The 18,008-nt window shown below is 42.7% G+C and overlaps 1 protein-coding gene across 1 annotated transcript in view; it reads left to right on the top strand.

Annotated features, from left to right (window-relative positions):
• Positions 1-18,008, top strand: part of ANOS1 (anosmin 1) — a 210,786-nt gene that overhangs the window by 73,248 nt on the left and 119,530 nt on the right. The window contains exon 2 of the mRNA XM_019524957.1: positions 15,628-15,690. Coding sequence (XP_019380502.1) covers positions 15,628-15,690 — 63 coding nt within the window. The remainder of the gene's footprint in view (positions 1-15,627; positions 15,691-18,008) is intronic.

Below are 18,008 nucleotides of genomic sequence, written 5' to 3'. Positions count from 1 at the left end.
TGAATTTGCAGAGAGATGTATAAGGAGAATCATCCATTATCAGAAGAGTTCACTAGTTTAGCTCATTTATAAAGCAACAACAAAAACCTCAACTTTGCCTAGAGAGAGCGCTGCTGATCCGACAGACACTTTAAGTACCATAGCAAGATGGTATTTACAACAAGGCTGTGTGTGGTTATCTGAAGTTGCCTTCTCACAGATTAGAGGAGAAAAGTGCTAATTTATGGAGATTTTCCTTGCTTTTTTTAAGAATATAGAAAAGGTTTCTTGGCTATGAAAGTACGATGTAAATATAAAAGGTTTCAAAATATCTATGATTTTATTTTTAAAATGTTCTCTAAATACTAAAGCATGTGGTATTAAGAATTGATTTTTAAAAAAGTATATGGAAAAAAATGTCTTACAATGTTAATATTAGTTGGGATCAACAACTTTTAAACTTGCCCAGCAATCTAACTCATTGCAGAAACAAATAATTTAGTGTAAGCAATGCTAGAAAATGTTTTTAAAAATGAAATCTGACACTAGGCAGACTACTGCACTTAGCAAATACATCTTCTTATTATTTTTATTATTGCAGGTCCTGGAAGCCCAAGTTAGGATCAGGCTCTGTTGTGCTCAGCACTATAAAATCATAATCAGAGACAATCCTTGCCCTGAGAGGCTTCTGGGCTAAATAGACATGACCGACACCAGTTGGTTTGATATAGAAACACAAACTAATTCTCATGAAGTTATGGAGCCAGTTAGTGGTAGAGCCAAGATTAGAACCCAGGAGATGAGACTGAAGCCGATGAAGCCAAACTGCTATTATTTAACTTACCCTGTTATAATTATCGCCTGTTTGTACTGTGGTAGTGCCTAAGAGCTTAAGCGACCAGCTCAGGGCCCCTTTGGCTTACAGGACTATACAAACATATAACAAAATGATGATCCCTACCCTGAGGAATTTACAACAGTGATATGAGAAAAGACATAACAGTGGAATACAACAAGTAAATGCAAGGCGATGGGTAATAATGAAACTATGACAGCATGGGTCAGCATAACTGTTGGCAAGCAGCAGTTAAGCTGCTTAACCACTATCAAGAACTACCTCCCTTTTCTAGGTGTGATGGCAAAGGAGAGTCTTATGGAGGCAGTTGAAGGAAGATGACATGAAGGATTTGCAATTATGTACAGGAGCACTTTCTGTGCATAAGGGGTGGCATGGACAAAACATGAAAGAGTTTGTTCAGTGATATTAGCACAAAGGCTAATATCATTGGCAGGAAGGAACCATTAGGAATGCATGGTGTAGGATATGTAAAAATGTTACATTTAGATTGATCTAACCAAAGTTGGTCATTCTAAATGCCCAGTTGGGTAGGTGTTCATGGGGCTTAAATGGTGTGCCTGCTATAAGGTAGTTCACCTCAAGAGGTAAAATAACTTTAGATAGGTCTAAGTTAAACCTAGACACATTCATAGCACAGCCGCAGGGATTTTCTGTTTTAACCAGACCCCTCCTGAATACAAGCCTCCTGGACCTGCCAGGTTCCCTGGGACCCCTCTTCCCACGTGGACCTTCCAGTCTTTCTCCTTCCCCAGTCCTGTCAATCCCTTCCCCCCAGCTTACACAGCAGAATTTGACTCAGGTTTAGGTGACTCATAGTAAGCCACCTAACCTGAGTCAGGTTATTTGAACACTTGTTTGCATCCTATGTAGAAATGGCTAAGTACAGACAGTCAAAAAATCCTGAGGCTTCAATTCAGTCTTCACAGGTTAGTCTAAGCATGTAGACTGAACTAATAAGCAAGTGAACAGGCATTCTCTTTGATTCTGGAAATGCAGCCACATGCCCGCATTGGTTCAGGCCAGAAGCTGGGAGATGCTAGAGCATGCCTCCCTGCTTGGCTGGAGTAGACAGCTTGGGCCTAGGCTAGCCCATAGACCCTGAAGTGGGGGTTATGGATGAGGTGCAAATCATCCTGCAATGCTGGGGAACTGTTAGTTAACTTGAATCTGGAAGGGATCTGGGACAGAAGTTCAATAAATGAATTTAACCTAAATCAGTTAAATCTGATACTACATTCATCCGGGTCTATATTAAACCAGTTTTGGCCACTTTGAAAGTGGTTTGTACACACTAAATTTCTATTGTGTTACAGATTTGAACCAGTTTCCAATCACTTATACCAGTTTATGTATAACTTCTGTCTCTAGTTTATACGTGGAGTCTATGAAGGACCTTTAAAAGCCAAGAAAAATAGTTGGCATTTGATGTGATAGAAAAAAGGAGGGCTATGGATGAACTAAGAAAATGGTCTTTTAAACAGCCTTTGTACAGATGTAGGTGGGGTAAGACTGCAGTTTTTAAGGCCAACATGAGAAGTAGCAAAAATCAAGATTGGAAATAAGGAGAGACTGAATGAGAATTTTAGTTGCTTGATATTAGCAAAAAGCTTCAGTAGGAAAATGGAAGTCTTGCAATTAAGGTACACACCTTTAATGGAAGAGAGGCAGACTAGATTCAGTTATTTATAAAGTACAGTAGCTTCATCAGGAGAGAATGGGGGCTCCTGACCTCAGAACAGTCAGTAATCAGTACTTACTGATGTTATCTATATATATATATATATATATATATATATATATATATACGGATTTTTTTTATCAGAGAAAACTAGAATCCCTGCTGATGACATTAGAGATCTGCTCTAAGCCAGGCAGAAGAACTTTAACCTGAGTTTCCTGTGTTTCAGGTGACTGCCCTAACCAGTGGTCTGTTAGCTGTTCTAAAGTAGGTTAGTCTGACTTATTTTCCTTTTTTCCCACAAAAAGGGAAGAAAATGAAAGAAAGGGATTGGTCAGAGATGAAATATTAATTTAGGAGCCAATTTTCTGTTCAGATAGATGGGCATGATTTTCTTTGGCAATAAAGACTAGAAACATGAACAACTTCCTTAGACTTGTTCCTCTGTCCTTTCAGACAAGCAGTGCTACTGGCAGACTTTTATGTGCCAGACAACTAAGCCACGCATATAGATATCAAGCTGACAGTGTTAAAATATATTTTCACTCTAAAAGGATTAGTGTTTAAACAGTCATGTGTCTTCCACAGTAGGATGATGTGCTTTCTTGTTTTTAGAATTTTGCTGAAATAGGGATCTATTTTTTTAGCATTTCAAATTAAAGAAATCCCTCTATTTGCAACAATACTAGTCATTAATACATCAAAAATATACAGCCTTTCTGCTAAAGTTATTACTGAGTTTAATCTTAGGTGCTATGGACTTCTTGAAGCGTAAGTCACATAGTCTTTAAAGGAGATTTAACCTATAGTCATGCAAGGCTTTTGCACTTTCCTGTATTTGAACAGAGCACATACGAGACGCTATAGCAGCTTCAGATACAAATGATGGCTATTAAAGGATTAAAATAATTGCAACCAGGAACATTTTTTTTCATAATTTTGAGAGACATTTTCAGAATGGAAAACCAATTCAAAACCTCTTTTAAAAATATTAGTATGTGATCTAAAAGGCCTACACAGGTTTAATTGACTCCTCTTATGACCTTTCCTTTACCCTTTATAGAATGCTGCTGTAGATCTTTAGATAGTAGTATTTTCTTTCCTTCCTTTCATGCTTTGACAAGTATAGTAAATAACGAATGTTTTACTGTTTAACTTACTATTTGCTATCTCAGTTAGCACTCATTCAGATGAAAAGGCAGTTCACACCTCAGAACTACTGTTCTGGATGCCCTGCAAGCTCAGGAAGATATCCCTGCATTTGATACAGTAAACAGTTTGTTTCTGAACATTTTCTTGACCACTGCTACAGTTAGAGGCTTAACAGAAAGCTGAAAATCCAGAGATCGGTACTGGTCTCACTATGCCTGGGGTTAGTTTTTTGCACCCATGTCAAAAGGTGTAATGCACACTTAAGAAAATAATGCAGTAATACACTTCTGCTGTTTAATTTGCTATTTTGTTGCTACATTGCTTGGATGTTACACCAGGGATGAAATAGTTACAGCTAATGCATATTTGTTTCTGAAATATCTGATTTCAAAGTTAGCGCCACACTACGGTGACCAACTTTGGGGCAGGAAATTTGGATGGGGAGTTCTTATGCTCTTCAGACACCCGGAACCCAAAGTAATCTATACCACTTTTTGTTCCAGTTCTGTGGTTGCCTTATCTCTGGGAAGCAGAGCTAATTAGCTCACCTGCAGAGATGCACTAAAGCAACTGTATACTGCTTCCAGATCAGGTAGTAATTGTAACTGTAAACTATAATTTTGCCTTCCCAATCCATGTTGCAGAAATGACAACATCATTATCATTACTGCAGAGAGAAAAAGGGAGAGGTGATGGGGAGTTTATTAAAACACTTTCAATTTTCTGACCTATCCTAGCTTAAGTTGCTTGTGTGGATATTTGGGGTGTTGAGGGTGGTGGTGGTGGGGGGGATATTTTAAAAAGTATGAAGGGTTTTTATTAAAGGTAGCTAGAAAATTATAATGAACACATTTATAATTTTAAAAGGTTTATGAAAAATGTTTTCCTCAAAACTTTTTTATTTTAGAAAACCAAAGAGTTGAAAACTTATGACCCAAATCTGAATACTTTCTATATTATATAGCTCATTAAAATAAAAAAAATATTTTTCATACTATTCAGCCAATTGTGGGAGGGAGGAAGAGGTCTCATGGAATACAAGTCCTGTGCTCCTAAACCACTTGAGTTCATGTATCTGTAAAGTAGCAGCAAAGACTAACTCATTGGTATCTGCTGAAGTCATAGAAGCCTGAAAAAATACACTGAAGGCCTGAAGAAGTATAATCTATTTATGTAGGACTAGACATGTAGAAGCATCCTTACAGATTTACTAGTTTAGTGACCATTCAAAATCTGAGATCTGGCTTTCATTCAAAATCAGCTCTTCAATTAGCAAGCACTTTCAGACAGTAACAGCTGGGTTCCCAGTATACATGATAATGTTACAGAATAACCCTAACTGAAACTAATTTAATTAAGACTCCAGCCTTCGAATACAAAATTGTGCCTTTTCATTGAATGGGGATGCTCACTGACCTACAGAAGAAACTACATGGGCAACACATACTGGCGACACTTCTGTATCATTTAACACTCCTGTCTTCCCTGTTCCCAGGAGAAATGTTAGTTTAATATTTTCCTTGCAAAGCTCTTTACCCTGGACAGAGCAAGAACTTGAAGGCAGCCATACAGAGCTTTTACTTTATACTTAATAACTGACTTTATATTTGTCACGATTAGCAGACATTAGTTGAATTATTTAAAGCCTCTTAATAGTCCTTCCAGGCATAAAGTGCTGGTGATTGTGGTTTAGGAGCTAGGATGTCAGATTCAGTTTGTAGGTTGCTGATCACTGATGCTACTGGCTTTCCAATCTATTAGGAGAAGAGGGGAGGAGGCAGCAGAGTGCATATCTTAGTTTAGGAAGGGTCACACAAAATGCTCTCTGGCATCTTAAACAGCATGTTGATATAAACCAACATGACAGCTACTGCTTCCACAGTTTAGTATTCTGTACTGAACTTATGAATTCATTGATCTGAGGAACTGAAAATTTTGTGTGTGTTATTTGATTCATGGTGTGGTGCCTAGATTCCCTCTGCAGTCCATGTGAAAAGTTAATAGGGTCTCCTAAGAGTCAGCTTGCCCTCTAGAGCTAGATGAAAAGGAAATTCTGTGGACAGGAACATGTTGGAAGTTCTTCACTGCTCCAGAGTTTTAGGCATCTTGCCTGTTGTGGTTCTGCCATCTAAAATTCTCATGAGGATTGGTGTCTACAAGCTGTCTTTCAAGAAGTGAAGTGAAGAAAGAAGTGATCAGGGCAAGCCTTTTAAGCTATCTGGTAGCATTGGCAGCCCTACCTTTTATATAATCATGTAGGAGTTGGAGCACTTGGATGGGAAGAAGAACACTTGGATTCAGTTCCTATCTTAGCCTGAGGAAAGTCAAATCCACCACATCTCTCAGTAGGATCCCTCCCTACCAGGCTCCTCTCTGTGAAGCATTCTCATTCCTTTCTTGCCAAAGTTATACCACTGTACAGAAAAGAATTCAACCTTTCTTGGAGAAGGTGAAGAGGAAGAACGATTTCGATGCCACTATCTTAGAGTTAGGGTACCTGCTTGAGAAGGAGCCCTGGGTAGATGTATTCTTTTCCATCTTTGACTCAATTTTTTTTCCTTCGCATTGGCACAGAGCAGTGGAGAGTGCCCCACAAAAAATGCCATTTTATTCACATGCCACACTTCCCTGAATAAGAAACACACCTTGTTTGGGGAATGAAGAATGAAGAAAAAAAGAGAAAGGGAGAAAGAGGAAAAGGAGACTGGGAGATGTGGAGGTTGGCAGTCTCTAAAATGCCACTATGCTGTGCAGCTGGACTTGCATCTGGCAGGGGGCTAGAGGCTTCAGCCACACACAGTGGTTGGGAGGAAAGTGTTCACTCATCAGCCTCATGCCCCATTTGCAACAGGATTTACTCTTTCCTAGCCACTGCCAAATTGCATGAGAAACAGCTCTGTAAAAGCCTTAATTCAGCTGATTTTTGTCTAGTTTTTCTACATTCAAACATCCATGGGTAGATCTAGGAGTTTGAAAATGGGGGTGTAGATGGTGTGGCACATCATAGCTCATGAAACAACAAGTATTTTTCTCCAGTTAAAGAGAAACTAGATATTTTACTAATACACTAGGGGACTAGTAGTACACTAGTATAACTACTGGAATGTGCACTAATTTGCTAGATTATATATAAAGTTTAAAAAACCCTGCACCAGTTAGACAAAAAATAGTCAAAAGGCATTAGTCTCATTAGTCATGTTTCGTTAGTGTTCAATGTATATCTATTATTCAGATTCATAAAACAAAATCTAGCATTCTTGAGTCTCTTAACTTCACTGTCAGTCTTTTCTACACCTGAGTTAACTTTAGGATACTTGAGTTAAGGTTTATATTTAGAACTAAAAACACTCTGTAGGCCTATTGGATGAGAGACAAGAATGATAGGCAGGCAGCAAAATTGCAAAAGAAAGGATAGTTTGAATAGCGAAAAACTGAGACCATTAAAAAAGATAGTGGGTGGTTAACACCTCTGGAGTAGAGAGAGGTTAACAGGAATCAGGGGCATGACAATGAGTCAGGAAGTCATTTGACTCTCTCAGCCCTGCCTGAATAAAAATGAGGCTGCCTCTTCCAAGCAGTTGGTTTTAAAGTTTGGTTGAAGCAGGAATCAAAGATGAGGGGCAGGGTGTGTGCAGATTCACCACTGAACGCCCCCTAGATCTCCCCTGCAAACATCAGTTTTACATACTATTTAAATAGAATTATGCCTTTCGATGCCAGTTGAGGATCTGCCCACTTTAATTAGTATTGGGTAAGTAATCAACATTAGAAGAAGATTTAAAATTAGTACAGGAAACTTTAAAGCAGTATGGAAACACTAACTATAATCTCAGTTTTATAACCAAGAAGGGTTTTTTTTATGTTAGTACAGCATACACAATTCAAACAAGCTGATTTGGTGTAAAAGCGGAACCTTGTGATTAAGCTTGGGAGAAAGATGAAACTATTTCTTCCCTGTAGACCCAGATAACAGACAAACACATTTCCTTACAGACATAGTGCTTAGAACTTATGCCAAAGTTTTGTCTAAGTGCATAATTGCCAATACAAACTTCATTTTGTGTCTCAAGCATGACAGGGACAAGGGACCCTAAGTTAGTCTTTTAATCAAACAATATTTTTTTCTTTTGGCACTTACAACTGAGGTACTTCTCTTGGAGAATGAATGTGGAAGGATTACTGCATGTGTGGGTGGGTCATTTGGAATAATATACCATAAACTTAATGAAAGATGGTTTATGTCCATATGTGTGCTTCAGTCAGCCAGCTTGTGTTTTAAATTATGAGTACTGCTGATGCTTTTATTCAGTCTTATCATGCAAAAAGTTTCAATAATACAATCTACATAAAAAGGCTCTTACGTGGTAAACAAGCAAAGTGACTGCCTCAGAGTGTCCATGAGAAAATGGGATTTGTGCTATGAAAATTTTTGTATCTACTGCATTGGACCAAATTTGGCATACTAAGTCTTAGTGATTTTTTAAAATTGAATAAGTATTCAATTGGACTTTTACTGCCTTGAAGCCAAAACACTGTACTATGTTAGTAAAAAAGAACAGATTTTTTGATAGAATGTAACATTTTGATTGCAATTTATAATTGGCAAATCTCCACAAAACATCTATAATAAAGCTAGTCTTTCTCCAATCTTATTTCAGTTTCTGTACAGTATTTATAACCATGGTACAGATTAAAAAGGGATTTGCTCATTGTTCCTTTGGGCAGAGATATTTGGCTCTGGATGTAGGAAAGTTTTTAATAATATCCACTCTAGAAATAGACTTCTCTATCTGACTGAGAAGTTGTAGTTTACCATCTGATAAACACTGCTGTTATTCAGCTACCGTATTTCACAATGTATAAATTGAGGTTTGCAGCCCAATCTTTAACTCTTAAAATTCACCGTGGACTTATACAGTGTCACCAGTCCCTGCGAGCAGTGCCAGGCTCGGTACTTGGCTGGTGCGGCCCAGGCAGCGCTGTTTGTGGGGGGTGAGGCTGTGCCAGCTGAGCATCAAGCTCAGCACCATTTGCAGGGGATGGGGATGGGGCATGGATGGGAATGGGGCTGGAGTCAGCTGGGCTTGGTCCTCAGCTGGCGTGGTCCCATCCCCTGTGAGTGCTGCTGCCTGGGCTGCACCAGAGCCACTTGCAGGGGATGGATTCACACCAGCCAAACACCAAGCCTGTCCCTGTTCCCATCCCGAGAGTGGCGCATCACCAGCCAAGCGCCAAACCTGGTGCCACTCTCAGAGGATGCGGTCACACCAGCCAGTCCCTGTCCCTGTCCCTGTCCCTGTCCCTGTCCCCTGAGAATGGCATATCACGAGCTGAGCACTGAGTCCAATGCTGCTTTCAGGGGATGGAGATGCACCCAGGCTCCATGCTCAGCTAGTGTGGCTCCATCCCCTGTGAGCAGCGGCAGGCTTGCAGGGGATAGGGCAGTATCTGTTGAGTGCTACGCTGGACCCCATCTGCTGCAAATGGTGCTGCTGAGCCCAGTACCGCTCGCAGGGAATGGGGCTGGGCTCAGCACTCAGCAGCTGTGGTTGCAGCAGATGGAGCTGGGCTCAGTGCTCGGTTGGCATAGTCCAGACAGCACAGCTTGCAGGGGATGGGACCACACCAGCCGAGCACTGAGCCTGGCCATGACTTATATACAGCGTCTATGAAAATCCTAACTTTTCGCAGCAGAAAACTGGGCGTTGACCTATAACCTGTGTCGACCCATACATGGTGAAATACAGTAATTCTGGGCCCTCTGGGAAAGAGTTCTATGAGTGATATGAGTTCTATGATCCCAAATTATCTTTTTCAGTAACTGATCATCAGAACCTACACAAATATCTTAAGATAGCAAAATCTACTTTTAAAAAAAAAGGTATAGTATATTTAAACCCTATGGCAGCATCCACATGAGTGTAAACATTTGGTTCCCCATGGACAACTAGCAGTGGGATGCCTTGTGCCACCACTGCTTGTCCCCAGGGAACGCCTGTGCCATGCACCCACTGGTGCACAGCAGATTACACTGGGTGGGGGTAAGGGAGGCTGGGGCCAGCACTGGGCTGGCCCCAGAAGCTTTACCTGGGGACTTGGGAGCCTCCTGTGGCTGCAGCAGGTGACACTACCACTTGGTGGTGATACTATCACTCGGAGCCTGGCCAGCAGCTGTAGTGTGGCTCCAGTTTTAAGTGGCACATGCTGCCCTCACATATGCCGCTCTGCTTTTTTTCTTTTTTGCACAGGTTTTTTTGACCCCACATATATTAGGGATGCATGAAATTTCAATGAGTGTTTCATTTTGAAGCTGTTTAGACACATTTTGAACTTGAAACAGGGAAATCAAAATGAAACAAAAGGCTTTGAAACAGCTTCAAAATGAATGAGGGCACTCAAAATGTTTCGAAAGTTTTGAAATGTTTTGAGCTTCGAAGCAGCCCAGTGGCAGGAGGTGGGGGAGAGCCAGGGATGCTCTCCAAGTGGCTTCACCAGCCCCATGAAGCTCAGCCCAGAGGCAGGAGGCAGTGGTAGAGCCAGTGGCGGAGCCACTCTGAGCGCAGCCCTGGCCAGTGGCTCTTCCCCGCCTCCTGCTGCCAGGCTCAGCTCTGTGGGGCTGTGGAGCCTCCTGCTACCAGGCTGTGATCACCAGGGCTATGCTATAAGCAGCTCTGCCACTGGGTCTCTCACCACCTCCCGCCACTGGGCTGAGTCCATGGGGCTGGTGGAGCTGCTTGGAGCTCAGCCCTGGCTCCAAGCACAACCATGGAAAACATAGCCTGGTGGTGGGAGGCCATGCAGCCCAACAGAGCTGAGCCTGGGGGTGGGAGGTGAGGTAGAGCCACTGGCCAGGGCTGCACTCCAAGCATCTCTGCCACTGGCTTTCCTGTTGCTTCCCACCACCAGGCTCAGCTCTGTGGGGCTGGCAGAGCTGCTCAGAGCATAGCCCTGGCTCTCCTCCACTTCCTGCCACTGGGCTGCACTCCAAGTGGCTCCGCCATCACCACAGAACTGAGCCTGGCAGCAGGAGGCAGGAGAGAGCCACTGTCCAGGGCTGTGCTGAGAGCCAGGGTTGCACTCCAAGTGGCTCTGCCACTAGCTGTCCTGCCGCCAGGCTGAGCTCCATGGGGCTGGTGGAGCCACTCGGACCAAAGCCTTGGTGAGCACAGCCCAGCGGCTGGAGGCTCTGTAGCCCCATAGAGCTGAGCCTGGTGGCGGGAGGCGGGGGAGAGCCACTGGCCAGGGCTGTGCTCAGAGCCAGAGCTCAGCTCAGTGACAGGAGGTGGTGGGAGAACCAGTGGTGGAGCCACTCAGAGTGCAGCCTTGGCTTTGAGTGCAGTTCTGGTGAGTGGCTCTCCACCACCTCCTGCTGCCAGGCTCAGATCCGTGGGGCTGTGGAGCCTCCAGCCACTGGGCTGTGCTCACCAGAGCTGCACTTGGAGCCAGGGCTGCACTCCGAGTGGCTCCACCAGCCCCACGGAGCTCAGCCCAGCGGGGGGAGGCAGAGGGAGAGCCAGTGGTGGAGCTGCTCGGAGCACAGGCCTGGCTCCGAGTGCAGCCCTGCCCAGTGGATCTCCCCCACCTCCTGCTGCCAGGCTCAGCTCCATGGGGCTCTGGAGCCTCCCACTGCTGGGCTCTGCTTGCCAGGGCTGCGCTCCAAGTGGCTCTGCCACTGGCTCTCTCGCCACCTCTTGCTGCTGGGCTGAGCTCCATGGGGCTGGTGGAGCTGCTCAGAGTGCAACCCAGTGGCAGCAGGCAGGGAGAGCCAGGGCTGCACTCTGAGCAGCTCTGTCAGACCCATGGAGCTCAACCTGCCCTTCTAGTGATGCCGGACTCCTCCCAGGGGTGCAAACCCCTGGATCTGCGCTTGGGATGACAGGTGGCTGCTGCTGCTGTTTGGGGCCAGCGGCAGCTGCAGTCTTCCTGGTGCTGGGCGTGGGCTGCCCCCAACACCGGTCCCAGGCAGCAGCAGCAGCCTCCTGTCATCCTGAGCACAGATCCAGGGTCCCACACCCCTGGGAGGAGTCTGGTACAGCCCCACAGCCCTCCTGGGGGTGCAGGCCCCTAGATCTGCAAGCTGGATGATAGGAGGCTGCTGCTGCTGGCAAGTGACACAAGTCTTGCTTTTAGCAGTTTGAGGTGCAGTTTCCCAGAAACCCCTGCACCTGTCTTCTTGAAATTTGGTAGGCTTTGTGCATTCAGAAGAGGCTACCATCCCTGGAATTTTCATCTGAATCAGGCAATAAATGACAAAGTTATAGGCATTTTCATGTTGCCCCATTATAGCCTATGGGCGAAACATCGAAACGCGTTGAAGCAGCAGAACAGTTTCGATGAAATGAAACGGAACAGTGCTTCAAAATGAAAAGAAACAACAAAACGAAACACTGTCCCTTTGAAATGGTGAAACAGATGTCAAAACGAAACAGTGCTGTTTCGTGCAGCCCTACTGGATATCCAGGGGTCAACCCTCCCCTCCTTCCCCCTCCCCACACTACTCCCATGCAGCTCCATGCAGCTCCCATGCAGCTCGGAGAACACCTGTGTGTTTATATGACTGTACTACACGACTGTACTCATCTGGACGTGGCCTAGGTTTCCAGCTTCCCTAAGGCAATATTTAAGCTACAACTCTTGGATAACATTCTTGTTGTTGTCTACACTACACAGTTACCCCTCTGAGACATTAAACAGCTTCATGGAACAAAAATATGGCATAAAATGGCACACGCACACACATGTATTAGGGCTAGGTACAGGCATACAAAAAACCCAAGGTGGAATCATTCTAAGGTATGCAGTTTTCTGTAAGGGGCATAGTTTAGATAAGTAGTGAACAGAACACATATTTGCCCTTTGGTGGCGGGGAGCAAATCTTGGATTGGGTTCTGCCATTTTTAAACCAAACTTCAGTTCTGTTATAGGTACAGACAGGTTTTGTGTGCTGAACTTCTGTTATGACACCAGTTTGTGATCACTGATTCCAGTAAAAGTATAGTGTCTGTAAACAGTCAGATTTTCCAAATTATTGTGTTGGCTTTGGTCTCCTGCCTCTGAGGTCAAAGGTACAACTCTCACAGATAAGCTGAGGCTGACTACCTTTGAAAATCCATTCCTTAAATATTGTAAGTACTCAAGGCCACGTGTTAACCTCATACTTTTCATATTTATTTATTTACATTTCAAAAAATCCATACCAGAGAAGATCCTTTCAGGAAAAAGAAAAAATTGCTGCAATAAATTTAAAAATACAGTAAAGAGAATAGGGAAGCAAAATCAACTAAAGCAGCAATAATTCTTCTTGCTTAGAGATGCATCTTAAGCTTAGAGATGCTTAAGTTGTTGTTTTTGACTATACATAGAGTGATTACTAACATGATTTATATTAATAGAATTTTTAACCTTACTTATGTACTACGTTTTGAAGGCCATCAGATACTGGTGTCAGTTCAGTTACTACTCAGAGGATGATTTTCTGTGGTGAAATATGGCAACTGGCATTCTACAGCTAAATTAACTGGAAGTTTATGTTAACAGGTATAATGTGGTTATCTAAGAGTGAATTATGCAAGGGTTAAGACCCAGCTGGGTTAAGACCCTCATTTTATGAAGAGTTCCCTTCATTCTTTATGACTACAGCAAGTTGCAATTACCTCAATTTGATATCTCATCCAGGATCTACCCTCTTCCAGGAGTACAGTTTCTCCTAACGCCACACTTGGTACCTGTTATAGCAGTGGCTCAAAGGGAACAGTGCCATCTACTGAATTAATCTTCAGAATCATTTCCAGCAAAACCTTGCTATTCATTGGAGATCTGTCATCTCCCAGTTTCTGGGAAGAGGTGGTAATGCCTTCAGGCCTTTCTATAATGGAAAACAAAATCGAAAACTACTGTTTTGTAATATAAATTCTGATTTGTCTTGGGGAGAAGACTTTCAGTGTTCTTTACAGGCAGGCATTTACAATAACTTAGAAAACAGGGATATTCTGTGTAGGAATACTTTTGTCCTGAGTGTTTTAGGTATGTATTTGGAGTTCTTGTATAGGCAAAAAAGGAAATAAAATTGTATACTCACTTCTCTAGCATAAGGACTATTCTGAAGTCCAGGAGCTCAATGGAAACACTTCTATTGACTTTAGAGAGCTTTGGATTGGGCTCTTTTTGTTTCAGCACAATTCTGAAAATGTGTTATCCAGATTTTTAGTTTCAAGATGCACACAATTTTTTTCAAGTATTCCCTAAGGACTTGGATGAAAAGCAAATGTTGTCTGCAACTAGCTGCAGGTTTTTTGTTATTTAAATTCTGAATATGTAGCATCTTATAATATCTTGTTAGACATTATTGATCTAGTACTTGATCTTTGCAAGACTTTCATATGCAGACATCCTATATTTACAGGCAAATATTCAGGTTAGTGTTTGGTCTCATCCAATGGATTATGCTCAGGTAAGATGGATGGTGGGGAGAGAAATTTGCATCCCTTGAGACTCCAGAGCTGCTTTGCAGAGCACTGCAAAAACAAACTGTTTATTTACGTGCATTCATCAACAGACTTGCTTTAATCCACATTTGTTGCAAGGAGTATTTAAAATGTGGATTCTTAAATATAATAAATGAAATGCATTTCAAAAAAGTAAATGTAATGTTAATAGGAATGGAACGTAGAATGTGCTACTAGAAATTGACCAAACCTGTGTTAGTCTGGAATCCACTACCCTATTTATGGAAAAACCCACAGGAGTGGCTAATAGGGGGGAAATACATATGCAATATTCTCCTTCTTGAGATGCATCCCTCAGCATTGCCATTCAGGTGGTGAGAGTTTAACCCTCATACAAACAAAGGAGAAGACTTCAAGGATGGCTTTGTAGTTAAGCTCTGGACTGAAATGAAAGAGAGCTACACTAAATGCTCATCTTTTTCAAGGACTTCTCATGCAACCTTAATCTCTGTGCCTCAATTCTGCATTTGTCAGACTAAAAGAAGAATTTCTTGCCTCAAAAAATATAAGTATTATGTTTGGCTTTGTGTAATTTTCTTGTTCGGAGTTTAATGACTGTGTAGATATAGTATTCAAAACATTGGTTCCTGAGTGTTAGGCAGCTTGCCAGGAGTGTTTGCATTGGGGTTGTGGGCCCTAGAGACTCATCCTTCAGCAGCCAGGCAGCACAGCTCACTGATTCCGTCAGCAGTTCTCCTCTTAGAGTGAGCTGCCACTCTCAAAGGGACTGGTAGGAGCTTGTCTCCTAAACCATGTTGCTAAGTTCTTTTTGTTTCTTCTTCAGTAGAAATGCTCTTCTGTGCCCCTTCCTCATCTCTACACTGTAGAGTTCAAAGGCGAGGAAGCAGTGATTTGGTATTCAAACAGGGAGGGGTAGACCTCATAGACAGCTGCTACAAGACCAATGCTATTGCCCTTCATAGAAGAAAACACAAGCATGATTGATAAAGTTCTTCTGCTACTCCTTCTTTTTAGCCTTAGAAAATATGCGTGCTTTTCCTCCTAGGCTAGAAGAAATCGTAACAACCTCATGTTTAGACTTAGCAGAGGGGAACAATGCATGGTTTTCTGTAATTTGCAAGAGTGCTTTTGTCAATAACCATTGTCTCTGAGATCTATGGAATAATCCAGTGTTGTGATGGTAATGTTTATTAATACTCAGATCCAACCAAATGGTCAATGCAATATTATAGACATAAGCGAGACACTGCTTAGCCCAGTGAGAAATATTGAAAACATTTCCTGTAATCTAATAATCGTTCAAAATGACCTTGCTCAGCAATTATGACACAATGTTGTCCTCAGGAGAAGTGTTTTTTTTAGAAGCCTATTATTTTTTAGCATTGTTGCTGTAGTCCAGTTTCCTATGTGCCAAACAAACCAATAATAATGGGATAGAGTCATTTATGAATGTTACTTTTCTTTCTGATGCCTTTTTTTATGATTCTTCCTAGTGCCTGGAGCCTTGCAAAGAATCTTGGGATTTGAAGAAAAACCACTGCCAAAGTTTCTGTGAGGTATGTTAGCCCTGAGGCATTCTTTCTTACTTTATTTTGGCTTTCTCTCACATTTGTACTGCCATGCAGGTTTGAACTTTAAGGCATCAGCTAGTAGAAGGTTTGTGCCATATTCTCCTTTATTTTGTGTGGGTGACAATAAAACAAGAAATCTGTGTAACTTAACCATTAATTTCACAATTTGAAAGTTGAAACTTTAGTCCCTGCTTTCGCAAACACCAAAGTAATTTTTAGTATGTAAAAAGTTCTGTTAAAGCCATTCTGTTAGTTGCTTTTTCTAATATAGTTCCCTCTAGTCTTTCAGGCCATGTCTAAAAAAAATCTTTAAACACATGGTATCTATACATCCTAAAATCCTAATATAGCCTAAAGGCCTGTCTACATAGGCTAGGTACAGATATTCAAAAAGCCCAATGGAGTATTGATCTAAGTTATGTGGTTTTCTGTAAGCGGTGAAGTTTAGATCAGTAGCAAACAGAACATATTCACCCTTTGGTGGAGGGTGGGGAGGAAATCTTATACTAGGTTTCACCATTTTTTAACCAGTCTATGTGTGCTGAACTTCTGTTCTGTTACACATATAGACTGGTTTTGTGTACTGAACTTCTGTTTTGGGTATAGACTGATTTCTGATCACTTATACAAGTAAAAGTGTAATGTCTGTACCTGGCCCTAAAGGGTGTTCTGGAATAAGGTAAATTGAATTTAATTCAGAATAGTTATTCTGGAACAATTCCATTTATAGACATTCTTATTCTGGAATAAGAACATCCATATATGACAATAGGAACAGTTACTCTGGAGCATCTTTTTCTGAATAGCTTTCCTGGAAGAATTCCAAGTATAAACAATCTCTGATTTAACAAATTAGTGGGAATCCCATGAAGATTAGCCCGGGACATGTCTACATCACCTGAAGAGGATGCAGGGGACTGCCAGAATGAGGCGCACACTGCATATGTTATGTCCAGAATTGGATGCAGGTAGCCACTTCAGCACAGTTCTAGGTGTGTACCAGTAAGCTCTTCAAAAGAGAATGGATGTATTAGCACAAGTCCAGTGCTGCACATCTCTTTCAGGCAGTAGCTTGTGGGAGGAGGCATGGCTTCCTGTACTACATAGCTTTGTAGAGGAGATATGAGGTGGGGTAGATGTGCCTTAATTAGTTTCAAGAAGTGGTTTACAGTAATTCAGTTTAAATTACTTTCTTACAGACATAACAAACTGTTTTAAAACCAATTTAAAGGAGATGGGGAAATCTGTAGTAGTTTAGCTAAAACTCCCCTTTAGATAACTTCTGGCTTTAGGTAAGTCTATATAGGAAATAATTTGTTTTAAGAATAACGTAAGTTATGAATTTATCTGAATTTATTGGTTGAATACTCTTATGGACGCATTATTTAAAAAGTTTTTTTAAAGATTTTTTTTTTGTAACAATGGCCTAGGTTCTATGTACATAAGAACTGTCTCCTCCCTTATCCTCCATCACAATTGCTATGGTCAGCAGAAAACAACCCTCTGCAAATACTACCTGTTCATTTAGCCAAAACATGTGGCACATGTTGTTGCTCCTTAATTTTGGAGCTATCTGGGGGCTAACCAGAGCCCAAGCCTGTCCATCTTTTGAAACTGGTGTAAAATATTTTTATATGGACAGGCTTTTAGCTGGTGGGGTTAAGCTCATAGGCAGTGAAGGGGGTGGGGGGGGTGCGGAGCTTATCCATCCAAAACGTGGGGCAGTGCTAGGGCTGCAAGGCAGCCCACTCTTGGGCTTCTGGTGGCCATAGCAGGGGTGGAAAGGGGCACACACGCAGCAATGAGAGAAGGAGTGGGGCTGAGGCAGGCACTGCACAGCTGGGGCAGGGTGTGGGACTGACCTTCAAGTGGCTTGTCCTGGGGACGCAGCTCCTGCTTGCTACATGCACCCTGGGAAGGCACAGGGGGTGGGGTGTGTGCCCCTGGATCTGCATGTCCAATGGGGTGGGCTGCGGCTGTGGGCTAGGGCCAGGGCTGTGCTGGGTTCTTCCTGGCAGGGTGGGCCTGAGCCAGGCTGTGCTTAGGGTGGGCAGCAGCAGCGCTGGGAGGAAGGCTATGGGGGGGAGCTGCAGCCACCCCAAAATTTGCTGTAGTCCCCCCAATCCCTCCTCACAGTGCTACTGCCATCAGCCCCAAATGCAGCATGGCCCAACCCCTCCCCCCACCAACCCCAGGAACAGCTTGGCTAAGCTCCAGCCCCAGCCCCAGCTCGAAGCTGCAGATCATCCTGCCCCATGTGCAGATCCAGGGGCACGTAGCAGCAGGAGATGCCACATCCTCCC

The sequence above is a fragment of the Gavialis gangeticus genome, unplaced genomic scaffold, assembly GCF_001723915.1.
Source record: "Gavialis gangeticus isolate Ggan-Ray unplaced genomic scaffold, GavGan_comp1, whole genome shotgun sequence".
Classification (NCBI taxonomy): domain Eukaryota; kingdom Metazoa; phylum Chordata; order Crocodylia; family Gavialidae; genus Gavialis; species Gavialis gangeticus.
The sequence above is the reverse complement of the archived record's forward strand: the minus strand, read 5'-3'. Positions and strand labels throughout refer to the sequence as shown.